This window comes from Ornithorhynchus anatinus, chromosome 19 (genome assembly GCF_004115215.2).
Source record: "Ornithorhynchus anatinus isolate Pmale09 chromosome 19, mOrnAna1.pri.v4, whole genome shotgun sequence".
Classification (NCBI taxonomy): domain Eukaryota; kingdom Metazoa; phylum Chordata; class Mammalia; order Monotremata; family Ornithorhynchidae; genus Ornithorhynchus; species Ornithorhynchus anatinus.
In genome coordinates, this window is record NC_041746.1 from 23,740,704 (window position 1) to 23,763,282 (window position 22,579).

The 22,579-nt window shown below is 46.9% G+C and overlaps 1 protein-coding gene and 1 long non-coding RNA gene across 5 annotated transcripts in view; both read left to right on the top strand.

The window, feature by feature from the left end:
• Positions 1-22,579, top strand: part of FILIP1 (filamin A interacting protein 1) — an 82,383-nt gene that overhangs the window by 57,591 nt on the left and 2,213 nt on the right. For 3 of the 4 annotated variants that reach the window (XM_029047386.2, XM_039914806.1, XM_029047387.2), the window contains exons 5-6: positions 7,830-10,635; positions 14,513-14,737. In XM_029047386.2, coding sequence (XP_028903219.1) covers positions 7,830-10,635; positions 14,513-14,719 — 3,013 coding nt within the window. In that variant the 3' untranslated portion in view covers positions 14,720-14,737. The remainder of the gene's footprint in view (positions 1-7,829; positions 10,636-14,512; positions 14,738-22,579) is intronic. The other variant, XM_039914807.1, reaches the window with a different exon arrangement.
• On the top strand, positions 18,605-20,819 carry LOC114805691. The gene is made up of 2 exons (XR_003753716.2): positions 18,605-19,281; positions 20,231-20,819. It is a non-coding gene; the product is annotated as an uncharacterized LOC114805691 (long non-coding RNA).

The following is a 22,579-nucleotide window of genomic DNA, read 5'->3' on the forward strand; positions in this document are numbered from 1 at the left end:
CCTTCTACCCACAGCGTATCTGCCCGGGGGAGATCCGGGGATGGGAAGGTTGACATCATCATTTAGGGCTCCTTGTCACCTTCCCTTATTCTGAGGACATGTTGGAATGTGTCAGCTCATTCCAGAAGGACAGGAGGTTAAGTAGGACCAGCTAGAGTTGAGCAAACTTCTGTGTCCTAGGCAAATAATAAAAAGGCCAAAATAAGCTTGAAAAAAAAAAAGAAAGAGAAAGAAAATCTCCCAGGTTTCCTAATTGTAAGGTACAAAAGTCAAGATCTGTTTTCATTTCGTAGACGTTAGCTCCTCTGGAACATGTGCATTTCATTCGTTAATAGGTTTTCCTGGCAGCTAACTCGACTCCGAGTGTTATTGCAAATAACATCTTGGAAGCTGGGTTGGAGTATTCGTAGAACCTGTCTGATCTGATAGGGACTGAAAGGAGAGAACTCTACGACCCTGCCGCTGACGGGAGCAGATTTTGCTCGATTCAGAGAGGAAAACCCCATCAGACCGTGACTTTTCCTGAGCTTCCTACCCTATAGGTAGGAGCAGAATTGACCCACCTCGTTTTGGTAGGAAGAATGCTCCTCTTTGTCTTTTGCGGGAAGAAAAATCACCTTGTCCTAAGGGGTCCCTGGGGAACTAGATCTGACTAAAACTCGGGGTGTCTCTTTTCCTATAAGCATCTTCGATGGTATTTATTGAGTGCTTACTTTGTGCAGAGCCTTGTGCTAAGCGCTTAAGTGTCCCGATTGTTTGTCATCCCCATCTCTCCATCCGGAACAATTTGGCGCCTTTTTCCTTTCTGGTTTCTTGGAGTAATGGGTAGTGGTTAAAACAGGTGTCGGGAAGACATTCTGCTGAATTCTTTGTGTTTGGACGTGTGGGAACTTTTGCCATAGGAGCAGAATCTGGGACTTGTGAGGCTGAGGTGGGGTGTGTGTTGATTCCCCGTCAGAGGGATGGGAAGGACATAGATTCACTGAGCAGAGACGGTAGCAATACGGTGTGGTCGTTTCTAAGCCAATAGGGTGGAAATTTCAGCTCTGGGAATTTCTGTAGAAAATTCCAAAAACTGATCGAGGCAGAGCGTATCCGGATAAGTAGACATGCGTCGCGTTCACTATCCCTGAAGAATGAAAGGGCGGCTAATGATTAAGAAAGGACTTGTAATGATTCTAAGTCGGAGTTCTGAAGTGAGATATAATGTTCACTTTACCTCAGTCAAATACATTTATTTAGGAAGAGGTGGAAGGGTTTTCAGGATTTTTGTAGCTTGAATTTCAGGTAACTTGGTCAGTTAAAATCATTTGGTCCAGGGCAAAAAACGGGCAGAATTTTGGATTTGATGATTACCTTTGATTGCTCAGGTCCCTGTCCAATTTTGAAGTAAATGGTCATCTTTCCCTATCCAACTATTATCAGCATCTTTCAATTTATTTTCCTAGATCAGTGAGTGGCATCAATGTGAAAAACCCAGAGTTAATTCTTCGGACCAATAAATACGTTCATTCAAAAGAGAGAGGTGGGACAGAGAGAGTAAATGAGAATATGAAATACTTGGGATCAATGGGGAGAGTGTGAGGTTGAGCTTGATTATATATCTAGTATACTAGGAAAACCCGGCTCAAAACTGTACCCCGAGTACTCCCGACAAATTGCGTATTTTCACCTTCCTTATTTTTTAAGCTGCTCTTTATAACTCGAGAGTTTGCATCAGTATGAGCGAGTAATAAATACTGGTGAATAGGTGTTTTTAAGGAGAGGATTTGACTGTCTGATGTTAAAACCTTAAGTTTTGCACCGTTACTTACCACTCCTCTTGCGATGCATCCATGTTTTCTAACATCGTTCTCAGAATCCAGTCCTGGGGTGTGGTTCACGCTGTCTATAAACTCTGAAATTCTAGTGGAGACAGCTTGGCTTGGAGCTCCAGCGGTCAGAGTTGTCCCACTCCCAGAAATCAATCAATCCCAGGGATTTATTGAGCTCTCACTGGGTGCCGAACCCCGTATTAAGCTGTGGGGAAGCGCAATACCTTAGAGCTGATGTGAAGACAGGGCTCTGTCACGTGGATTTCCAGGGCACGGCTGTGGGATAATAACTCCACCGGGAATGTGTGAGGTAGGAGAGGCGAGGATCTTCATCTCCAGGCAAACGTCAGGGGAGTGGCTTGCAAAATTATGACTCCCTTGACAATGATGCGTTTTCGGACAGCTTTTGTTTTTCGGATTCCTCCAACAAAATCAATCCTTAGTGGGGTTGAGAGAGGGAATGATTGTTTTATAAAGCCGCCTCTGGAATCATCAGTTTGGGGGAATTAGACATTTGATATCTGTACGATCCTTTCCCCGACAATCTCACAGCATTTATCTTCAGCTTAGCACAGTGCCTGGCACATAAATGCTAACGAATGCCATAATTTTTTATAATTTACGTATCTTTAAATTTATATTATACATTAGGCATTCATATTAATATCTCTCTCCCCCTCTAAATTGTATACTTGTTATGGGAAGGAAACGTGTCTGCTAATTCTCTTGTATTCAGTCGTATTTATTGAGAACTTATTCTGTGCAAAGCACTGTAGTAAGCGCCTGGGAGAGGACAATATAAATAGACACATTCCCAGTACACAATGATATTATAGTCCAGAAGGGGAAACAGACATATATAAATAAATTATATACTGTACTCTCATTCAATCGTATTTATTGAGCGCTTAGCGTGTGCATAACAGTAGAAGCGGAACAGAGAAGTAGAACAGAGAAGCAGCGTGGCTTAGTGGAAAGAGCATGGGCTTGGGAGTCAGAGATCATGGGTTCTAATCCCGACTCCGCCACTTGTCTGCTGTGTGACCTTAACTTCTCTGTGCCTCAGTTACCTCATCTGTAAAAATGGGGATTAAAATATGTGAGCCCCAAGTGGGACAATCTGATGACCCTGTATCTACCCCAGTGCTTAGAACAGAGCTCTGCACATAGTAAGCGCTTAACAAATACCCTAGTTATGACACTATATTAAGTGCTTGGAAAGTACAGTTCAGCAATAAAGAGAGTCAATCACAGTGCAGTCTCCCAAGTGCTTACGAGAGTGTTATGCACATAGTAAGCGCTCAATCAATACGATTGAACGAATGAACATGAAGATCACTATCTATAAATTAGACTAGCTTCATGTAATCTTATCTTTTCTTTCAGTATTCATTAATGATGGTATTTGTTAATCAGGTTGTCCCACGTGGGGCTCACAATCTTAATCCCCATTTTACAGATGAGATAACTTGCCCCAAGTCACACAGCTGACAAGTGGCGGAGCTGGGATTAGAACCCATGACCTCTGACTCCCAAGCCCGGGCTCTTTCCACTGAGCCACGCTGCTTCTTGACTAAGCCGTGCTGCTTCTGTGTTAAGTGTGTACTGTGTACAAGGCACTATTCTAAACCCCGGAGTAGATACAAGCCAATCAGGTTGGACACAGTCCATGTCCCACCTGGGGCTCAGAGTCTTAACCCCCGTTTTATAGATGAGGCAACTGAGGCACAGAGAAGCCAAGTGACCTCCCCAGGTCACACGCAAGTGGAGGAGCTGGGACTAGAACCCAGGTCTTTCTGACTTCCAGGCCATGGGGTAGAAATTGATATCAGACCCAGGCCCAGTCCCGAGTAGGGCTCCCAGTCTATTATATAGATGAGGAAACTGAGGCACAGAGAAGTTAAGTGACTTTTTAAATGGTGTTTGTTAAGCACTTACTATGTACTTACTAAGAGCTGGGGTAGATACAGGCTAATCAGGTTGGGCACTGTCCCCATCCCATATAGGGCTCGTGGTCTAATCCCTATTTTGCAGATGAGGTAACTGAGGCACAGAGAAGTGAAGTGACTTGCCCAAGGTCACTCAGCAGGCAAATGGCCGAGTGGGAGTTATAAACCCAGGTCTCCTAGTCCCCGTCACCACTCTTTCCACCGTCGATCTCCAGGAACTGGACTTCCGCCCCCGCAGACGCTTCATGAGAAGGAAAATCTTTCAGGAACAGAATCCTTTGACTCAGAAAAGCAGAGAGAAGGAAGAGTGATTCAAGGAGAGGAAATTTAGAGGATCATCTGGGAGTGCATCAGACATATCTGCCTGGGGCAAAACTAAGTCCACTGCAAAAATAATCGAAACCTCAGAGTTTATTTCTGGAGCCGAATTGCTTGCTTCTGCTTTCGCTCAAACCCGAGGATGTTCTGGGAAGAAATGTCAGTCTGATTGTGATGGACTTCTCTTATTTCCCCCTTCTCAGAAAGAAAACCAAATCTTTCCCTTCCCACCTCGCTGAGCATTCCTTACTTGCATATTCATTCATTCAATCAGTTGTATTTATTGAGCGCTTACTGTGTGCAGAGCACTATACTAAACACTTAGAAACTATAATTCAGCAATGAGAGACAATCCCTGCCCACAATGAGCTTAGCATCTAGAAGCGTAGATCCATTCTTTCAATTTAAAAATGACGTTACGAGAAGCAGCGTGGCTTAGGGGACAGAGCACGGGCCTGGGAGTCAGAAGGACCTGGGTTCTAATCTCACCACATGTCTACTGTGTGACTTCTCTGGGTCTCATCGGTAAAATGGGGATTAAGAGTGTGAGCCCCATGTGGGACAGAGTCCGTGTCCAACCTTGAATCTACCCCAGCACTTAGAACAGTGCTTGACATATAGTAAGCGCTTAACAAATAGTTATTATCATTACGTTGCTTCCCAACTCATCATGCGGGCCTAAGGTTGCCGGTCGTCTAGGACCAGGACCCAGGTCTCCTGACTCCCAGCCCCATGCTTTTCCCCCATAGATCAATTTCTCACCTTTCCCTCCCTTCCCTCTTTAATTTTTCTTCCAACAAACCCCTAAATTTCCCAGCTGACCAAGGTTTCAGACTGTTCTGTTGCAACTCCCACCCTGGATTTTGTGTGTGTGTATGTGTTTGTGTGAGTGTGCGTATGCGTGCACAAGCAGGTATATGTGTGTGTGCATGTGAAGGTGTTCATGTCCAGGTGTAGATACGTGTGTTTATATTTGTGTGTTTGTGGTTTATCCAGTGTTTTGAAAGATAATGCTTAGCTGGTGAGCGTGTGACTGAAACGGCCAATTAACAACTTGACTAAATCTTATATCTCACGTAAATCGTACACACATAAAAACTTGCCGCCAGTAACATAATAATAATGATGGTACCTGTTAAGCGCTTACTATGTGCCAAGTACTGTTCTAAGCGCAGGGTGGGAATACAAGGTTATCAGCTTGTCCCATGTGGGGCTCACAGTCTTAATCCCCACTTTACGGATGAGGTAACTGAGGCACAGAGAAGTTAAGTAACTGACCCAAAGTCACACAGCTGACAAGTGGCAGAGCCGGGATCGGAACTCATGACCTCTGACTCCCAAGCCCGGGCTCTTTCCACTGCACCACGCTGCTTCTCAATAACACACGCAGAGTAAAGTCCCAGTCTACTGGATGATCACAGAGGCCCCAGATGCCTCATTAATGAGTTTTCCGGAAAAGGGTAGTCTGGATTTTGCGCATTTTGCTATGGCATCACTACCAGAATTTAAGACAATTAGCCAGTTAGCGTGATAGCAATCTGACTCCATCTAATTTTCAATCAGTCTGCCTGGCGCTCAAGAGAGGTCTAAAATACCTTCAGGACATGTCTGTTTTACTGACTCTTGCTGCGGCGAGGAACTCTGCTTCAGGCAATTTTGTACCGTGAGAGGGAGGCTGGTGTACACTGTTCAGTGCAGGTCTTTGAAACATGACTGTCTGCAGTTGGTTCTTGGAGTTCTGGGTTTCCTCTAAAGCCCAAAAAGTTGAGGCTTTAAGAATTACCCACCTAAATGGGAATCTATCAATGTACATGACTTTATAGAAGACAGTTTTTCCCCAGACTCTCTAGTCTAATAATAGATTCAGAACGGTTTTTTGTTTGTTGGTTTGTTTTCTACGGTATTTGTTAAGTGCTTACTTATGTGCCAGGCACTGGTCTGAATGCTGAGGTACGTACAAGGTCGTCAGGTTGGACACAATCCCTGTCCCTCACAGGGCTCATAATCTTAATCCCAATTTAACAGATGAGGTAACTGAGGCACAGAGAAATAAAGTGACTTGACCCAGGTCACACAGCAGACAAGTGGCAGAGCCGAGCCGATAATGTAAATATATGTTCATTTTATTTATGATTAGACCTGCGTTCACATATCACCATTTCATTTTCTCACTGGATCATTCTACGACTCTTCAGAAGGAAAGTCTGAGGCTTTAGACAAATTACTGACTTGTTTTTATTTAGTATATCATGTTTGTTCTTGGCCCTTATGCTCTTTTAATGATGTACTGTTTCATTGCTCCTCATGTATTTGTCTCCAGTCCTCTCCCCCACCTATATTCAGAACTTGTGAGCCCCTTAAGAATGGGGTCTATGGCTTCCCAGTGCTTAGTACAGTGCTCTGCACACAGTAAGGGCTTATTCTTTATCACTGTTGTTACTAAGAATTATAATAATAATACTGATGTATTTGTCAAGCACTGTTCTAAGCACTGGGATAGATACAAGGGAATCAGGTAGGGGACAGTCTGTGTTCCACAGGGTTCCCGCAGTTTAAGTAGGAGGGACGACAGGTATCGGGTCCCCATTTTTCAGATGAGGAAACTGAAGCAAAGAGAAGTTAAGTGACTTGCCCAAGGTCACACAGCTGACAAGGGGTAGAACTGGTACGCAGGCCCTCGGACTCCCAGACCTGTACTTTTTCCCTGAGGCCACGTTACTTGTCTTAATAATAAACACTATTCCTGCTATTACCACTTCTGCTACAAAGTTGGATTGACGAGGGTTGGTGGGGGGTGTTAAATTTGGATAATTGAAAATAACGGATACTCCGTGCATTTACACACACTCAGTAATTTGCGGGGGAAAATGTCAGAATGAAGATCGGTGGAGGATAATCAATAAAGTCAGCCAGTCTCCTGTATGTAACCCGAGAGTTGATGGCATAAATTGCTCTGAATGTTTATTCTGTCAGACGGAGCCCCTTCCGCCTAAGGAGCTTCCCGGAAAGTCTGGGCTCCCTCTCCCTCAGCACAAGCCCCTGCTTGGACAATCGGGACACCTTGTAATTAAAACTATGAGACGACCAATCAGTAGCCATTAAAGAGCACTCGTTTGCCGTATCATCCTGAAGTATTTCACCACATTAATGTTTTGCTACATAAAGTCCACCAACCCATCATGGAGCCCTCAGCACTCTACTCAGAAAATGATCAACAGGAAGCCGCTTGCTTCCCCTTTTCTATTTAATGGCATTTAAGGCCTCGCTCGGTGTCAGACACTGTTCTAAGCACAAGCTCATCAGGTTGGACCCAGTCCCTGTCTCACATGGGGCTCACACTCTTTACCCCCACTTTACAGTCGAGGCACCTGAAGCGCAGAGAGTTAAGTGACTTGCCCAAGGTCATACAGCAGACGAGGGGTGGAGCTGGGATTAGAACCCGGGTCCTTTTGACTCCCAGGCCTTTACTCTATCCAATAGGTCTTGCTTCCTTCTACTCCACCGATCCAGCAACCCCATTCTGGCTGTGAAAGTGTTCAGAAGAAAATACGACTGGTGGGGATGTAATTTTAAAAATGTGATTCGGGGAGAGAAAATGGTTTTAATTAGGTTAGACACTAAAAACTCACACCCTGAATCTGTCGTGAGAAGTCAGACTCTGCAGTAGGAAATTCCATTCTTAGGCAAAGGTCTGATTGTGCAAAAGGCCTGGTCGGAATGTTAAAATCCATCGTGTTGTATTTTCCAGGTTAAAGAAGCTTCTTGAGCAAGAAAAACTCTATCAGGCCCGCAAGGAGAAGGAGAACACAAAGCGACTCAATAAACTGAGGGATGAACTGGTGAAACTCAAGTCATTTGCACTAATGCTGGTGGATGAGAGGCAAATACACATTGAACAGCTAGGTCTGCAGAGCCAGAAAGTTCAAGATCTCACCCAGAAACTGAAGGAAGAGGAGGAAAAGCTCAGAGCCATAGCTTCCAAATCGAAAGAGGAGAGGCAGAAGCTGCTGAGGTTAGAAGCGGATCTGGAGCACAAGACGTCCCGGTTTTCTCAAGACCACGAGGATTTGACGGCGAAACTAGCCGGCCAAGAGTCGCAGAATCGTCAGCTTAAGCTGACGCTGGGGGGTTTATCACGCCGGATCGAGGAGCTGGAGGAAACCAATCAGAGCCTCCAAAGAGCCGAGGTAGAGCTCCAGGAGTTAAGAGCTAAGATGGCCAGGGGAGAATGCGGGAACTCCAGCCTCATGGCCGAAGTGGAAAATCTCCGCAAGCGGGTGCTGGAAATGGAGGGTAAGGACGAGGAGATCACCAAGACGGAAACCCAGTGTCGCCAGCTGAAGAAAAAGCTTCAAGAGGAAGACCACCACAGTAAGGCGCTCCAGCTAGAGGTGGAGAAATTGCAGCGGAGGATGTCGGACCTAGAAAAGCTGGAAGAGGCTTTTGGCCAAAGTAAGGTGGAGTGCACGCAGCTGCATTTAAGCCTGGAGAAAGAAAAGAATTTTACCAAGGACCTGATCAATGAGCTGGAGGCGGTGAAGAGCCGCGTGAAAGACCTCGAATGTTCGGAGAGCAGGTTGGAAAAGGCCGAACTGAATTTAAAAGATGACTTGGCGAAGCTGAAGTCGTTTACGGTGATGCTGGTGGACGAGCGAAAAAACATGATGGAGAAAATCAAACAAGAGGAGCGCAAAGTAGACGGGCTGAACAAGAGCTTGAAAATGGAGCAAGGGAAAGTCATGGAGGTGACCGAGAAGCTGATCGACGAAAGCAAGAAGCTGCTAAAGCTGAAGTCGGAAATGGAGGAGAAGGTGTACGGTTTGACGAAAGAGAGGGACGAGTTAACGGGCAGGTTGAAAAGCGAAGAGGAAAAATCCTCCGAATTGAACTGCACCGTGGAGCGTTTGAAGAAGAGGCTCGACGGTATCGAGGGTGTGGAGAGGGAAATGGCGAGAGGCAGGTCTCGAAAAGGGTCGGAGCTCACGGGCGCCGAGGAGAACAAGATCAAAGAGCTCACCCTAGAAATCGAGAGGCTGAAGAAGCGCCTCCAACAGTTGGAGGTGGTGGAAGGCGATCTGATGAAAACAGAGGACGAATACGACCAGCTGGAGCAGAAGTTCAGAACCGAGCAGGACAAGGCCAACTTCCTCTCGCAACAGCTGGAGGAGATCAAGCTTCAGATCGCCAAAAACAAAGCCATCGAGAAAGGGGAAGCCGTGAGCCAGGAGGCAGAATTGAGGCACAGGTTTCGGCTGGAAGAGGCCAAAAGCAGAGACCTGAAAGCCGAAGTTCAAGCTCTTAAAGAGAAGATTCATGAGCTCATGAACAAAGAAGACCAGCTGTCTCAGCTCCAAGTCGACTACTCGGTCCTGCAGCAGAGGTTCCTGGAAGAAGAGAGTAAAAACAAAACCATGGGGCAGGAAGTCGTCCATTTAACCAAAGAGTTGGAGCTCTCTAAGCGCTACAGCCGCGCTCTGAGGCCCAGTATGAACGGGAGGAGGATGGTGGACGTCCCAGTGACGTCCACCGGGGTCCAGACCGACGCGGTGAGCGGCGAGGCGGCGGAGGAGGAGACCCCCGCGGTGTTCATCAGGAAATCCTTCCAAGAGGAGAATCACATCATGAGCAACCTCCGGCAGGTGGGCCTGAAGAAGCCGCCGGAGCGGTCGTCGGTCCTGGACCGGTACCCTCCGGCCGCAAACGAACTGTCGATGAGGAAGTCTTGGATTCCGTGGATGAAGAAAAGGGAGAATGGGTCCCAGGCGCCGCAAGAGAAGGGGGCCCGTCCGGGTTCCGGCCAGGGACGCCAAAGGGAGGTGGTCCTCTCCCCAAAGCAGGGGCAACCGCTCCATATCCGCGTAACTCCGGATCACGAGAACAGCACGGCGACCCTGGAGATCACCAGCCCGTCGGCTGAGGAGTTTTTTTCCAGCACCACTGTCATTCCCACCTTAGGGCATCAGAAACCGAGGATAACCATTATTCCCTCTCCGAACGTCCTGCCTCATAAAGCCAAAGGCGGAGACGCTAATCTGGGTCCGGAGCGGGCCATGTCTCCAGTCACGATAACCACCTTCTCCAGAGAGAAGGTCCCGGAGGGTGGGAGGGGACCCTTCGCGGATAGGCCCACCTCACCCATCCAGATCATGACGGTCTCGACTTCGGCGGCCCCGGCGGACGGCTCCGTCTCTCCAGAACCACCGGACGTGGCCCTGGGCAGGACGGTCTTCAAAGTCACCCCGGAGAAATCGGCTGGTCCGACGCCGGCGCGGAAGTACAACGCCAACGCCAACATCATCACCACAGAGGATAACAAGATTCACATCCACCTGGGGTCTCAGTTCAAACGGTCGCCCGCTTCTCCGGCCGAGGGGCCCAGCCCACTCATCACCGTCCGGCCGGTCAGCGTGGCCGCGGAAAAAGAGGTCGCCATGGGCACCGTCCTCCGTTCCCCTAAGAACGCTCTCTCCTCGAGGCCTGGAGCCAACACGGTGACGAGCACCATCACCATCACCCCGGTCACTACGTCGTCGACGCGAGGCACCCAGTCAGTGGTAAGGGAGAGACGGTCGGAGAAGACTAAGATGGAAAATTTTCCAGAAGGAAGGTGGAATGGGTAGGGTGGAAGGGGAAGCCACCAGTACCGCAGCGTTAAGCTTTCTGGAATGAAGAACCCCGAGCTTATGAACATATCTGCCATTTATTCATTTACAATCAACGTCCCTCTCCCCTCGCGACCGAAGGCTCGTTGGGGGCAGGGATCTTATCTACCATCTCCTCACTCCCCCAAGTGCTTAGTACAGTACTCTGCACACAGTAAGTGCTCCATAAATACCACTGATTGATTGATTGATTAAAGAATGATTTCAATCCTGTTCATTGGGAGCTGTTTTGTGGTCAGTAGATTAGCTGTGGAAAAATGCAGAAAAAGGACATTAAAAGATCGTCTGGCGACTTGAAACCTCTAGAGTGATTGGGAAAAGTCCAAGGGCTACATATTCTGGAATGGCATTTCAATCTAGATAGAGTTAGGATTCCAATCGAATTTGGGTTGCTCAATATGTCCCGTTTAATAATCAATCCATCGGTGGTATTTACTGAGCGCTTACTGTGTGCAGAGCACTTTTCTGAGTGCTTAGGAGAGCACAATATGACGAGCTCATGGCCTGGAGGGGGAGACAGACATTAATACAAATAATTATGGATGGGTACATAACTATTGTGGGCCTGAGCCTGGATTATGAACTCAACTCTACCCTCACATCATCTGTGGGAAGCAAAGCAAGGACAGGGATTATTGCCCCCATTTTACAGATGAGGCAATTATCTTTGAGAGATTAAAGAGGCCAGTTACAGGTTTCCTGCTTTTCCCATGAGGCCCCTCCTTTATATGCCAAGGATTCTTATTACATAGCGCTATTCAAATTTTTCCAGATATGAGATTTTCCCCTGCCCACAAAATTCAAACAACTTGTGTTGGAAAATATCTATTTCATCATCAATCAATCGTATTTATTAAACACATCATGCGCAGAACACTGTACTGAGCGCTTGGGAGAGTACAGTAGAACGGAGTTGGAAGACACATTCCCCACCCACAACAAGCTGAGAGTATAGAATCTATTCAGATAGGGCCTGTTTAAAAGATGAAAGGAGTCGGAGTCTTAAAACTAGTGAGTGCATTTGATAAATGGATATTGCTTTCCCTGAATAGTCCTCTTTCTGGTCAAATCATCCCATCAGCCTCTTGAGCATTTGTGCACTTCGCAGCGTGTTGCGCCCTGCCCATCTGCTTACTTGTTGCCAACCAGCGCCCCGGCGGGAACGTGACCGGCAGAGAGTGAGTGACATCGTACAAACCCCTAGCCCTGTAATCAATTCCTTCGTGCAAGTATTCGGTCCCAAATTCTTCGTGGCTGGGCGGAATCTTATAATGATACTGGTCACTGTAGCATTTGTTATGCGCTTAGAACCCACAACCTCTGACTCCCGGGCCCGGGCTCTTTCCACTAAGCCACGCCCGACTATCGAGCTCTTAGTTTGTGGAGAGCACTGTACTGAGCTCTAATAAGAACTGAGGTAGCTGCAAGAAAATCAGGTCAGGCAGGGTCCACTTCCCAAATCAATCAATCAGTGGTATTTATTGAGTTTTTATTATGTGCAGAGCACTGTACTAAGTACTTGGGAGAGTACAGTGCCACAGAATTAGCAGACACGATCCCTGTCCGTAAAGAGCTTATATGACGGTCGCATCCATTATTTAGAGGTGGAGATTCCATCCCTTTTAAGGGGTCTTTCCCGTTTTTCTTCTGCATCTACCGAGAGTGAATCACGCGGACTTGCTTTTGATCGATTTATTCAAGGCCTGAGAGTTTAGCCCTGTGGGTTCTGGTGGGCTGGTTTAGTCACAAAATCTGTGTGGGTGTTCCGTCTCCCTTTGCAAAATGGGGACGACATTCTGGTATTCTCTCTTCTAGCCATCCCCTAGAGAGATGAGGGAATTTATCGCGTGGAGTCACTTGAATTCCAAGTTACCAACGGTCCATATAAGGAACTAAAATCGTTCTATAATAGAACACCCTATGAGATGTAGGACAAAAATAATGTGGAGATAAGTTAGGAACTACTTGGAAAAACAAAGTCAAGATACCTAAAGTGATGCTGCTCAATAGTCTCTAGACAAATAGGTAATTAGAGATGGAACCGGATATAACAGCTCCGTTCCTTTCATTTAACAGGAGGAGAAATACTTACGATTCCCAGGTATTTCTTCTGTTAGCTTCTAGAGAAAGCTCGGAAGGAGAATTGAAGACTTCTCATTTTAGTCACTTCATTTGTTAACTGCTCTGATGACTTTCACTTTTCCTCCATATCGCACACTTTGTTCAGACCTTGATTTGTTGGTCATAAAGTCGTGATTTACTAATTTTTTGAAGATGGTATTTGTTAAACGCTTACAATGTGCCGGACACTGAACTAAGTGGTGGGATAGATACAAGTTAATCAAGTTGGAAACGGTCCCTGCCCAACATGAGGTTCACAGTCTTAATCTCCCTTTTACAGATGAGGTAATCAAGGCACAGTGAAGTGACTTGCCGCAATTAGAATCCAGGTCCTTCTGATTCCCAGCCCCATGCTCCAACCATTAGACCAGGGTGCTTCTCACTAGGCCAGAATGGCATAACGTATAAAGCTTGGGCCTGGGAGTCAGAAGGTCATGGGTTCTAATCCAGACTCCATCACTTGTCTGCTACGTGACCTTGAGCAAGTCACTTCACTGGGCCTCAGTTACCTCATCTGTAAAATGGGGATTGAGACTGTGAGCCCCATGTGGGGCGGGGACTGTGTCCAACCTGATTTGCTTGTATCCACCCCAGTGTTCAGTACAGTGCCTGGCACATAGTAAGCATTTCACAAAAAACCATAATTATTATTATTATTAGGCCATGCTGCTTCTTGGTGGCTTGAGGTTAGAACACTTAGCAATATCCAGGCGAGAAAGTAAGCAAGAATCCCCTTATCGCCGGAGTTTGGTTGTTGTTTGGATGGCTGAAAACCAGACAACTTTGTTTTCCAACAGATTGAGCTATTTAGAAATGTAGATTTAGAAATATAGAATTCAAAATGGTGCCCCCATCCCCGAGTCCTGCATATCACTGCAAGCAGTGAAATTCACAGGGATGTTACAGGAGTTTACCTTCTTCCTTCAAACCTCTGGCCCAGCCTCTGATGGCTGAAGGACTAACCAATTTTGGGGTATCATCAGAAAGGGGAAAGAAAACCAATCAAGGCCTCGTTTGGCCACTGTAAAAAACAGTGGTTCAGTTCCAGTCAGTTTGGCTTAAGACGGGCAGGCTAGGGTTGAAGGAGGAACGGAAAAGAACAAATGAGGTGATCGGGGAGACTGAACGGACTGTGTATAAAAATAGACCGGGATTCTTAAGGCAGAGAAGAGCATCTGATTGGTCTGATTTCCCCTAGGCTTGGCCAAGAGGAATCTATTGAATGGAGCTCCTTTATCCTTCTTGATGCATGGGAGTCACAGCTAGGAATGGCCAAGCCAAGGTGGGGGTCCTGAGAAGGTGATGATCTTTAGAGGGAGGAGCCACGAGTTTTGAGCTCCCAAATCAGCCATCTTGCCTTTCTCTTGCCTCAGGAACTCAAGTCTCTCCTCAGGCCTACAATGAACCCTTTGAGAAAATTCCAGTGAGAAGATTATCTCCCCTGAACGAAGAATTAGCAAAGGGCAGAATCCATCTTGGATCAGTACCTGGCATGGGCCCAGCCTTCATTTCTGGCTCTCTCCCGCCACACTGGAGTAGGAGGACCACCCCCTCCCCTCTCACCCTCCAGGGTTGCTCAGGGCCGATGACCGAGGCACGGAAAACTCTTCCGCAGCAGTTGACGCCCGATTCCTCTTTTCTCTTCCAGTCAGGACAAGACGGGTCTCCCCAGCGGCCTGCTCCCACCCGAATCCCTATGTCGAAAGGTATGAAAGCAGGAAAGCCGGTAGCGGCAGCCCCAGGAACGGGAAATCTGACAAAATTCGAGCCTCGAGCTGAGACTCAGTCAATGAAAATAGAACTGAAGAAATCTTCAGCCAGCAGCTCTACACCTCTGGGAGGGTACAAGGGATGAAGGGCAGTGGCCCAGGGGGTATGTTACGGTGCTTACTGCTTCTGTCTCCTGGAAACCAGCCCCTGTCTGCGAGTGGCAAGCACTGACCAGTACTGATCCGCGTCCCGAATACGCCGTTCACCGAATAACCGACTAATACGCGTACGCCCCACCCGTTCGTTCTGTCCGTTTCTGTGCTGGAGGGAAACCCGAGAGTTAAAACGATGTTTGCAATCAGGAGACTCCAAAGGAAAAATAGCTCTGGCTCAACGTCGAGCCAAGCTGTCCGGTTATAATCTTTGACTAAGCTTAGGGTGGGGGGGGGGGAGAAACGCTCTAAAATTCCTTCTGACCGGGGCCGAGACTGACACGCCCCCGGTGACCCGGGACGTAGATTTCCAAAGTTTTCTCTAAAGCCATTTCTCTGAGTCACCGGGCTGGAAATGCGAAGGCCACAGAGGTCATCTTCACCACGGGCTTTGGCTGGAAGGGTTGGCGTGGGCCCACGGTCCGACTAAACGCCCCTCTGTCCTGACTGAGCAACTTTCTGGGGTCTTTCTGGGAAGTCTAGACTGATTGCAAACAGAAATTCTCCTCAGCTCTGGGAGAACCCCCACTGTGAAACAGATTCTCCTGTTCTCCCCCAGAGACAGTGTTGTCTTTGCCCCACTCACATGTGTTTTCTTTGTGGATTAGGATTGGGGGAGGGCGTTGTTTTCAGAGACCATGCATTTTTCTCAAGTGCCTTATCTTTTCTCCTTACTTTTGTGGCGAGCCAGTTTTATTAAGCATTACGGGGAGCAGGATGTGGGTGCCCAAGTCAGATGGCGCTGAGCCCAAGATCCAGAACTGTGAGTCACAGTGGAGCAGGCCCAAAGGTTTGGCCGGGATCCTTCCCTCCCGTCGATTAGAGAAGCAGCGTGGCCTAGTGGACAGAGCCCCGGCCTGGGAGCCAGAAGGACCTGGGTTCTAATCCCGACTCCTTCGCTTGTCTGCTGCGTGACTTTGGGCCTCAGTTACCTCATCTGCAAAATGGGGATGAAGACTGTGAGCCCGACATGGGACAGGGACTGTGTCCAACCCGTTATGCTTTCTACTTTTAGATAGAGATTCTCCTTTCAGTCATTCATTTGGCTTTGAACCACTCAGAGGGAAAATTTACAGTCAATCCGTGGTATTTATTGAGCGTTTACTATGTGCGGAACACTGTACTAAGTGTTTGGGAGACTGCAGTGCAACGTAGTTGGTTAGACATGTTCCCTGCCCATAAGAAGCTTTTGGGAATTGAGGGCAAAGAGTTTACTGCCCAACAGATATTGGTTTTATTAGCTATTGTAACATTTTAAGAAGCTGCTGGGTAAATTTGGGGGGGGGAGGATACATGATTTCTAGTCTTGAAACCCTGTCTTGTCAAAAAGATCCTACCAAAGCTATATTCTCCCATGTTCAACCTCTGGGTTTCCATGAGGATATATGAACCGTTTTAAAAGAGCACGGAATCTTTTCTAGACTTCGACCTCATTGTAAGCAGGGAATGTGTCTGCTAATTCTGTTGTACTCTCTCAAGCACTTAGTACAGTGTTTTGCAAAAAGTAAGCCCTCAATTCATTCAATCGTATTTATTGAGCGCTTACTGTGTGCAGAGCACTGCTCAATAAATATTACTGATTGAGTCCAAAGTCCCCAGGCTTGTGGAATCTAATGCAGACTGCCTGGAACTTCATACTACTTTTTACATTATTTGTTAAGTGCTTACTATGAGGGACTTCATACTTCTTTGTACATTATTTAAGTGCTTACTATGAACCAGGCACTGTACTAACCACCGGGGTAGATACACGATAATCAGGTTGGACACGGTCCACTTTCCACAAGGGCTCACAGTTTTAATCCCCATTTTCAGATGAGATGAGGTAACTGAGGCACAGAGCAGCGAAGTGACTTGCCCAAGGTCACACAGCAGACAAGTGGGGAACTGGGATTAGAACCAAGTTCTCTGACTCTCAAGGGCCGTGATCTTTCCAGTAGGCGATGCTGTATCTGGTCAGACGGGAATGGGGTTTCTCCGACATGACAACTGGAAGTTCCTTTAGAAAGATTAGAGGAAATCTGGCGTGTCCGCACAGCTCGGGGGAACACTCTGTCACTGGGTGACAAGGAAAATAAAACTGACTCTCAGTTACATGATCCTCAGGTATGCCCCAAATTGAATTTAGAATTACCCCAACACCCGCAAAATGTAATGTGGATTTATCTTCCCAATTACTGAATAGGATCCAGTGACAATCCATTCTACATTTTGCAGGTTCCTGAATGATTCCAAAATCTTCACAGGAAATAGTCTCTGGCTTAAAGAAAAGTTGCTTTCTCTGAAGCAAGTGCTCGGGTCTTCAAATCTTCAATTATAACAATAGTATAGCTTGAGTGTTTATTTGATGGACAGTGTACTGAACTCTCTACATTGTACTCAACATTAGGGGGAGTTTGTAGACAGGATCCCTGCCCTTAAAGAGTGAACCTTAACTGCTTGGGATATGAATTTAAGATGGCCCTATGTTTTCTAAAATGAAAAATAGGATAAAACCTAGCCTAGTTTCAGAGCTATCCAAAGTTTTCTATCTTTTTCTCACTTTTGGTCATAATTACTTTCACATTTCTAGCAAAACTACAAGGGTTTAAGCCTTTGGGAAACTGGCTTGCTTTGGGATGAAACACAACGGATTAGTTGAGAAGCAGGGTGGCCTAACGGATAGAGAGTCAGAAGGACCTGGGTTAATAATGATAATGATAATAATAATGTTGGTATTTGTTAAGCGCTTACTATGTGCAGAGCACTGTTCTAAGCGCTGGAGTAGACACAGGGGAATCAGGTTGTCCCACGTGGGGCTCACAGTCTTCATCCCCAGTTTACAGATGAGGTAACTGAGGCCCACAGAAGTTGAGTGACTTGCCCGCAGTCACACAGCTGACAAGTGGTAGAGCCGGGATTTGAACCCATGACCTTTGACTCCAAAGCCCGCGCTGTTTCCACAGAGCCATGCTGCTTCTGTAATAAGCAGCATGTAATAAGCAGCATGTTGTAATCTTGGCTCCGCCACATGTCTGCTGGGAGACCTTGGGCAAGTCACTTCACTTCTCTGGGCCTCAGTTCCCTCATCTGTAAAATGGGGATTAAAACCGGGAGCCCCATGTGGGACAGGAACTGGATCCAACCCGATTTGCATGTATCCACCCCAGTGCTTAGTACAGTGCCTGGACATAGCGCTCAACCTGTGTTTGCCTGAAAAAGTAATTATCAGTGAGCACGAACCTACAGGACTGTCTTCCCTCTAAGGGGGGGGGGAAAAAAAAATGGAGAGTATCAAAAATATCCCCTAAAAGCACGTTTCGTGTGAGAGCGCAAAATGGGTGTTTAGTGGCCGATCCGGGAGAACTCTTAAAGGATTGAATCTAGGGGACATTTTTAAACATATTTAGATATGTATAACCGGATGCATTTAACAGCGGTTCTATTAGAACTTGCCATTATTAAATGACAAAAAAAAAAATAGGCAACTGTCAACTAGACTATTCCTCAACCTCCTCATGAGCTTCCCCCTTTCCCACCTCCTCCCTCTCAATTACACCAACTTTATGCTCTACTGCCCTCTGCTGCTAAATCCCCTCCCCTAAACCATCATCTTTTTTTTAAGGCATTTGTTAAGCCCTTGCTAAGTGCCCGACACTGTACTAAGCGCTGAGGTGGATACAAGCGAATCAGGTTGGACATATTCCGTTGTCCCCCGTGGGGCTCACAATCCCAATTCCAATTTTCCGGACCAGAAATGGGGCACAGAGAAGTGACTTGCCCCAAGTCACACAGCAGACCCAGTGGCCGAAGGGAGATTGGAACCCAGGTCCTTCCGACTCCCAGGCCCGTGCTCTTCCCACTAGCCCGCGCTGCTTCTCTTAATCGATCACTGATATTGAAAAAATGCTCAAATGCAACTTTCGATGGCACTGCACGAGTCCGTTAAAACGAGGTTCTTCGCACACGATCGGAAGAAATAAAATACACTGACGAAGCTCTAAGGAGCTCTAAGCCCATTCACTCCTCTCTGGAGTTTGCCTTTAGTTTGGCTCTCAGTTCCTTCTTGATTGCCGATCTTAGTACCAATGGACTTATTGATCCCTCAATGGCTTCCCAGACCCGGGTTCTAATCCTGACTTCACCACACGCCTGCCGTGTGACCTTAGGCAAGCCACTTTACTTCTCTGTGCTTCAGTTTCCTCATCTGTAAAACAGGGAGAAAATACCTGTGCTTTTTATCCCCTGACACTGTGAGCTCCATATGCGGCAGGGACTGTCGGACCTGATTATTTTGTATCTACCCCCAGCCTGTGCCCCGTAGTGAATGCGTAACTGACGTCACAGTTATTATTATTACCTGTTCAGGGTCTCTTAAAGCCTAAGGACCATCTCTCTGGGAGACCCAAGGACAGAGCGGCACTTGTAATGAAATTATTCACAGGGTCTGTGACTCAAAGTCATCCCTTAGCTCATGTTTTCGAATTCAATTCTGAGGAGACACGCGAACTCTAAGGTATTCTTCCTTGAAGCCAAGCTTGAGATTTATCAGAGAAGAAATCACTGTCAACAGTTTCATGACTCGGGGCAGGCCTCATTCTTGTTTGGTCTTAAAAAAAAAATAATAAGGAAACCATAGAAACCGGGCATTAGTTAAACTGTTTTAGGTAAATAATGCACTCTCCTTCATTCTGCTAACGTCATATTTTCCTCCTCTTAAGAGCGGACTAGAATCTAGCAGGTTTTTCTGTCAATACTCTCAACTCCGGAGGTCAGGAACTCCAGTTTTGAATAAGAACCATCACCGATACACACTAGCCCTTGCCATTTCCGTCCCAAGGAAATCCGTTTTGAATCCTTCTACCCCCTTGCCTGGACACAGATGTGTTTTCAAAGTGAATCTGCCCTGGATGCTGGAATTGCTTTGGCCTGCCAGTTACTCAGACGTTAAATCAACGGGCTGTATCAGTTGTGGGAATTTATAAAGCACTCGTAGGACAAAGTCCATTCATTTTCAATTTCTCCTGGTGGGACTTTAGGAGAGAAATCCACATATACAAGCCAGGCAGGGCTGGCTCTGACATTCTTGTGAGGAAATACTGATATGAATTTTTGAGAGTGGGTGGGGTGAGGCGTCGAGGAGTAGAAATCCCATTACTTCTGCTTATCTCTCCAGGCCAATTGGGTCTACGTAGCTCCTGATTCACTCCAAACTCCAAGTTAGGAAGGAGCCACTTATGTGGCAAGCACTGTTTTAAGCACTGGGATGAGTTTAGATATAGTCTGTCCACATGGGGCTCATAGTGTAAGTAGGAGGGAGTAGGACTGAATCCCCGTTTTACAGCTGAGGAAACTGAGGCACAGAGGAGATGAGTGACTTGCCCAAGGTCACACAGCAGACAAGTGGTGGAGCTGGAATTAGAACCCAGTTCCTTTGACTCCCGGGTCCATGCTTTTCCCACTAGGCCACGCTGCTTCTTCAGGATGCCTAAAGGAAAATACGTGCAGTCAACCGCACGAAGCCCGCTGACATCATGGAACCAGCTGGAAAGCGTGTCGTCGACCGTACGGTCGGTCATTCTTGAACGGGCCCTCCTTGTGAGAGAGTCATCCCCCTTCCCGGCTGCGAAATGAACCTTCCCATCCCCTTCTTCCCCCTCGGGACTCGCTCGGAACTGGAGCTCTGACAGAGAGGATTTATTTGACATGTGAACTTCACAGGCGCTCTTCTCCTTCCCTGCCTGTGCCCTTGGGGTGCTCTTCATTTTTACTGTCAACGGGGATGACTCCTTTCAAATGAGATCAGGACCGTGCACATCTGCATCTGTTTCCCTTGGCTGTGGAAAGACCGGAGGATCGTATGCTCTCCAGCTGTAAACTTAGTAAAGAGGAGTAACTGCAGCCCCACGGCACTTCTGGACATAACCTTAAACTCTACTATTTCTCTGTCGGCAATTTCTTTTAATACTTGTCTCCCCCTATAGAAATGCAAGCTCCTTGTGGACTACCAACTCTATTTTTTATGATATTTGTTAATAATAATAGGGATAATAACGATATTGGTTAAGAGCTTACTTACTGTACTAAGTGCCGGAGTAGTTACAAGCTAAACAGGTAGGACACACGCCCCACAAGAGGCTCGAAGTCTTAATCCCCTTATTACAAATGAGGTACCTGAGGCACAGAGACATTAGGTGACTTGCCCAAGGTCACACAGCACACGGGTGGTGGAGGCAGGATAAGAACCCAGTTCCTTCTGGACTCCCATGCCCGTACTCTATCCACCAGGCAGCACTGCTTCTATTTTATTGTACTCTCCCAAGCGCTCGTTAGTGTTCTTCCCAAAGTGCTCGATGATAAATACCATTTTTACTGATTGATTGATAGCAATCAGAGATATTATCTTATTCTCAGGCTTATAAAAATATAGCTAAATGCCCACATACCCACCTCCTCACCTCTTGAATAAAGAGTTCAGATATAACTCGATCCTGACACAGTTTACCTTAAATAACCCTGCTGAAAAATACAGTGGGGATGTACGTTCCTCACTCCTTATATGCTAACTTGGGCATCAACAGGTGTGACTTTTGTAGAAGTCAAGGCCTCAAGTTTTCTCCACTTTCCTGCCTTGCTGATAGGGACCTGCTGACGGTCAGGATGGTGATTGCTTTGCCACTCGGAATTTCAGTTCCAGAAATCAGACCAAAGTTCCTGGTACTTTTCAAAACAGCATCATGTTCAGTGTCTTCCAGAGGGTGGTTATATTCACCGCCCGCCCTTGCCCCTCAGACACACGCACACATTTTTAAGGGTATCTGCTCAACTTAGTAAAGAGGAGTAACTGCAGCCCCACGGCACTTCTGGGCATAACCTTAAACTCTACTATTTCTCTATCGGCAATTTCTTTTAATACTTGTCTCCACCTATAGAAATGTAAGCTCCTTGTGGACCACCAACTCTATTTTTTATGATATTTGTTAATAACAATAGGGATCACAATGAAAGTTGTTAAGAGCTTACTTACTGTACTAAGTGCCGGAGTAGTTACAAGCTAAACAGGTAGGACACATGCCCCACACGAGGCTCGAAGTCTTAATCCCCTTATTACAAAAAGCCAGGCACCGTACTAAGCTCTGGGATAGATACAGGTCAGTCAGGTTGAACCCGGTCCCTGTCCCACATGGGTCTCACAGTTTTAATCCCCATTTTTGCAGATAGGGGAACTGAAGCCCAGAGAAGTGGAGTGACTTGCCCGAAGTCACACAGCAGACGTGTGGAGGAGCCGGGAGTAGAACCCCGGTCCTTCTGACTCCCAGGCCCCATCTCTAGTTGTCACAAGAGGGCCAAACTCGGTCATAATAGAATAGATAAATTACAGATACATGCCGAAGAGACGTGGGGCTGGCAGGGAGGAATGAATAAAGGGAACAAGTCAGGGTGACGCAGAAGGGGGTGGGAGAAGAGGAAAGGAGGGTTTAGTCGGGGAAGGCCTCTTGGAGACGTGCCTCTAATGAGGCTTTGACGAGGGGGAGAGTAATTTTCTGTTAGATATGAGGAGGGAAGGCATTCCAGGGCAGAGGCGGGACGTGGGTGAGAGGTCGGCCGCGAGATAGACGAGATCGAGGTGCGGCGAGGAAGTTAGCATTAAAGGAACGGAGAGTGTGGGTTGTAGTGGGACAGTAGCGAGGTGATAGATCATAGACGGAGAGATCACGAGGTCAGCGGGTGCTGCGTTTCATCACTGCGTTTGACTCCTCGGCGGGCGGCTCGATTCCGACCGAGTCCTGTGAAACCTGGACAGAAACAAGTCA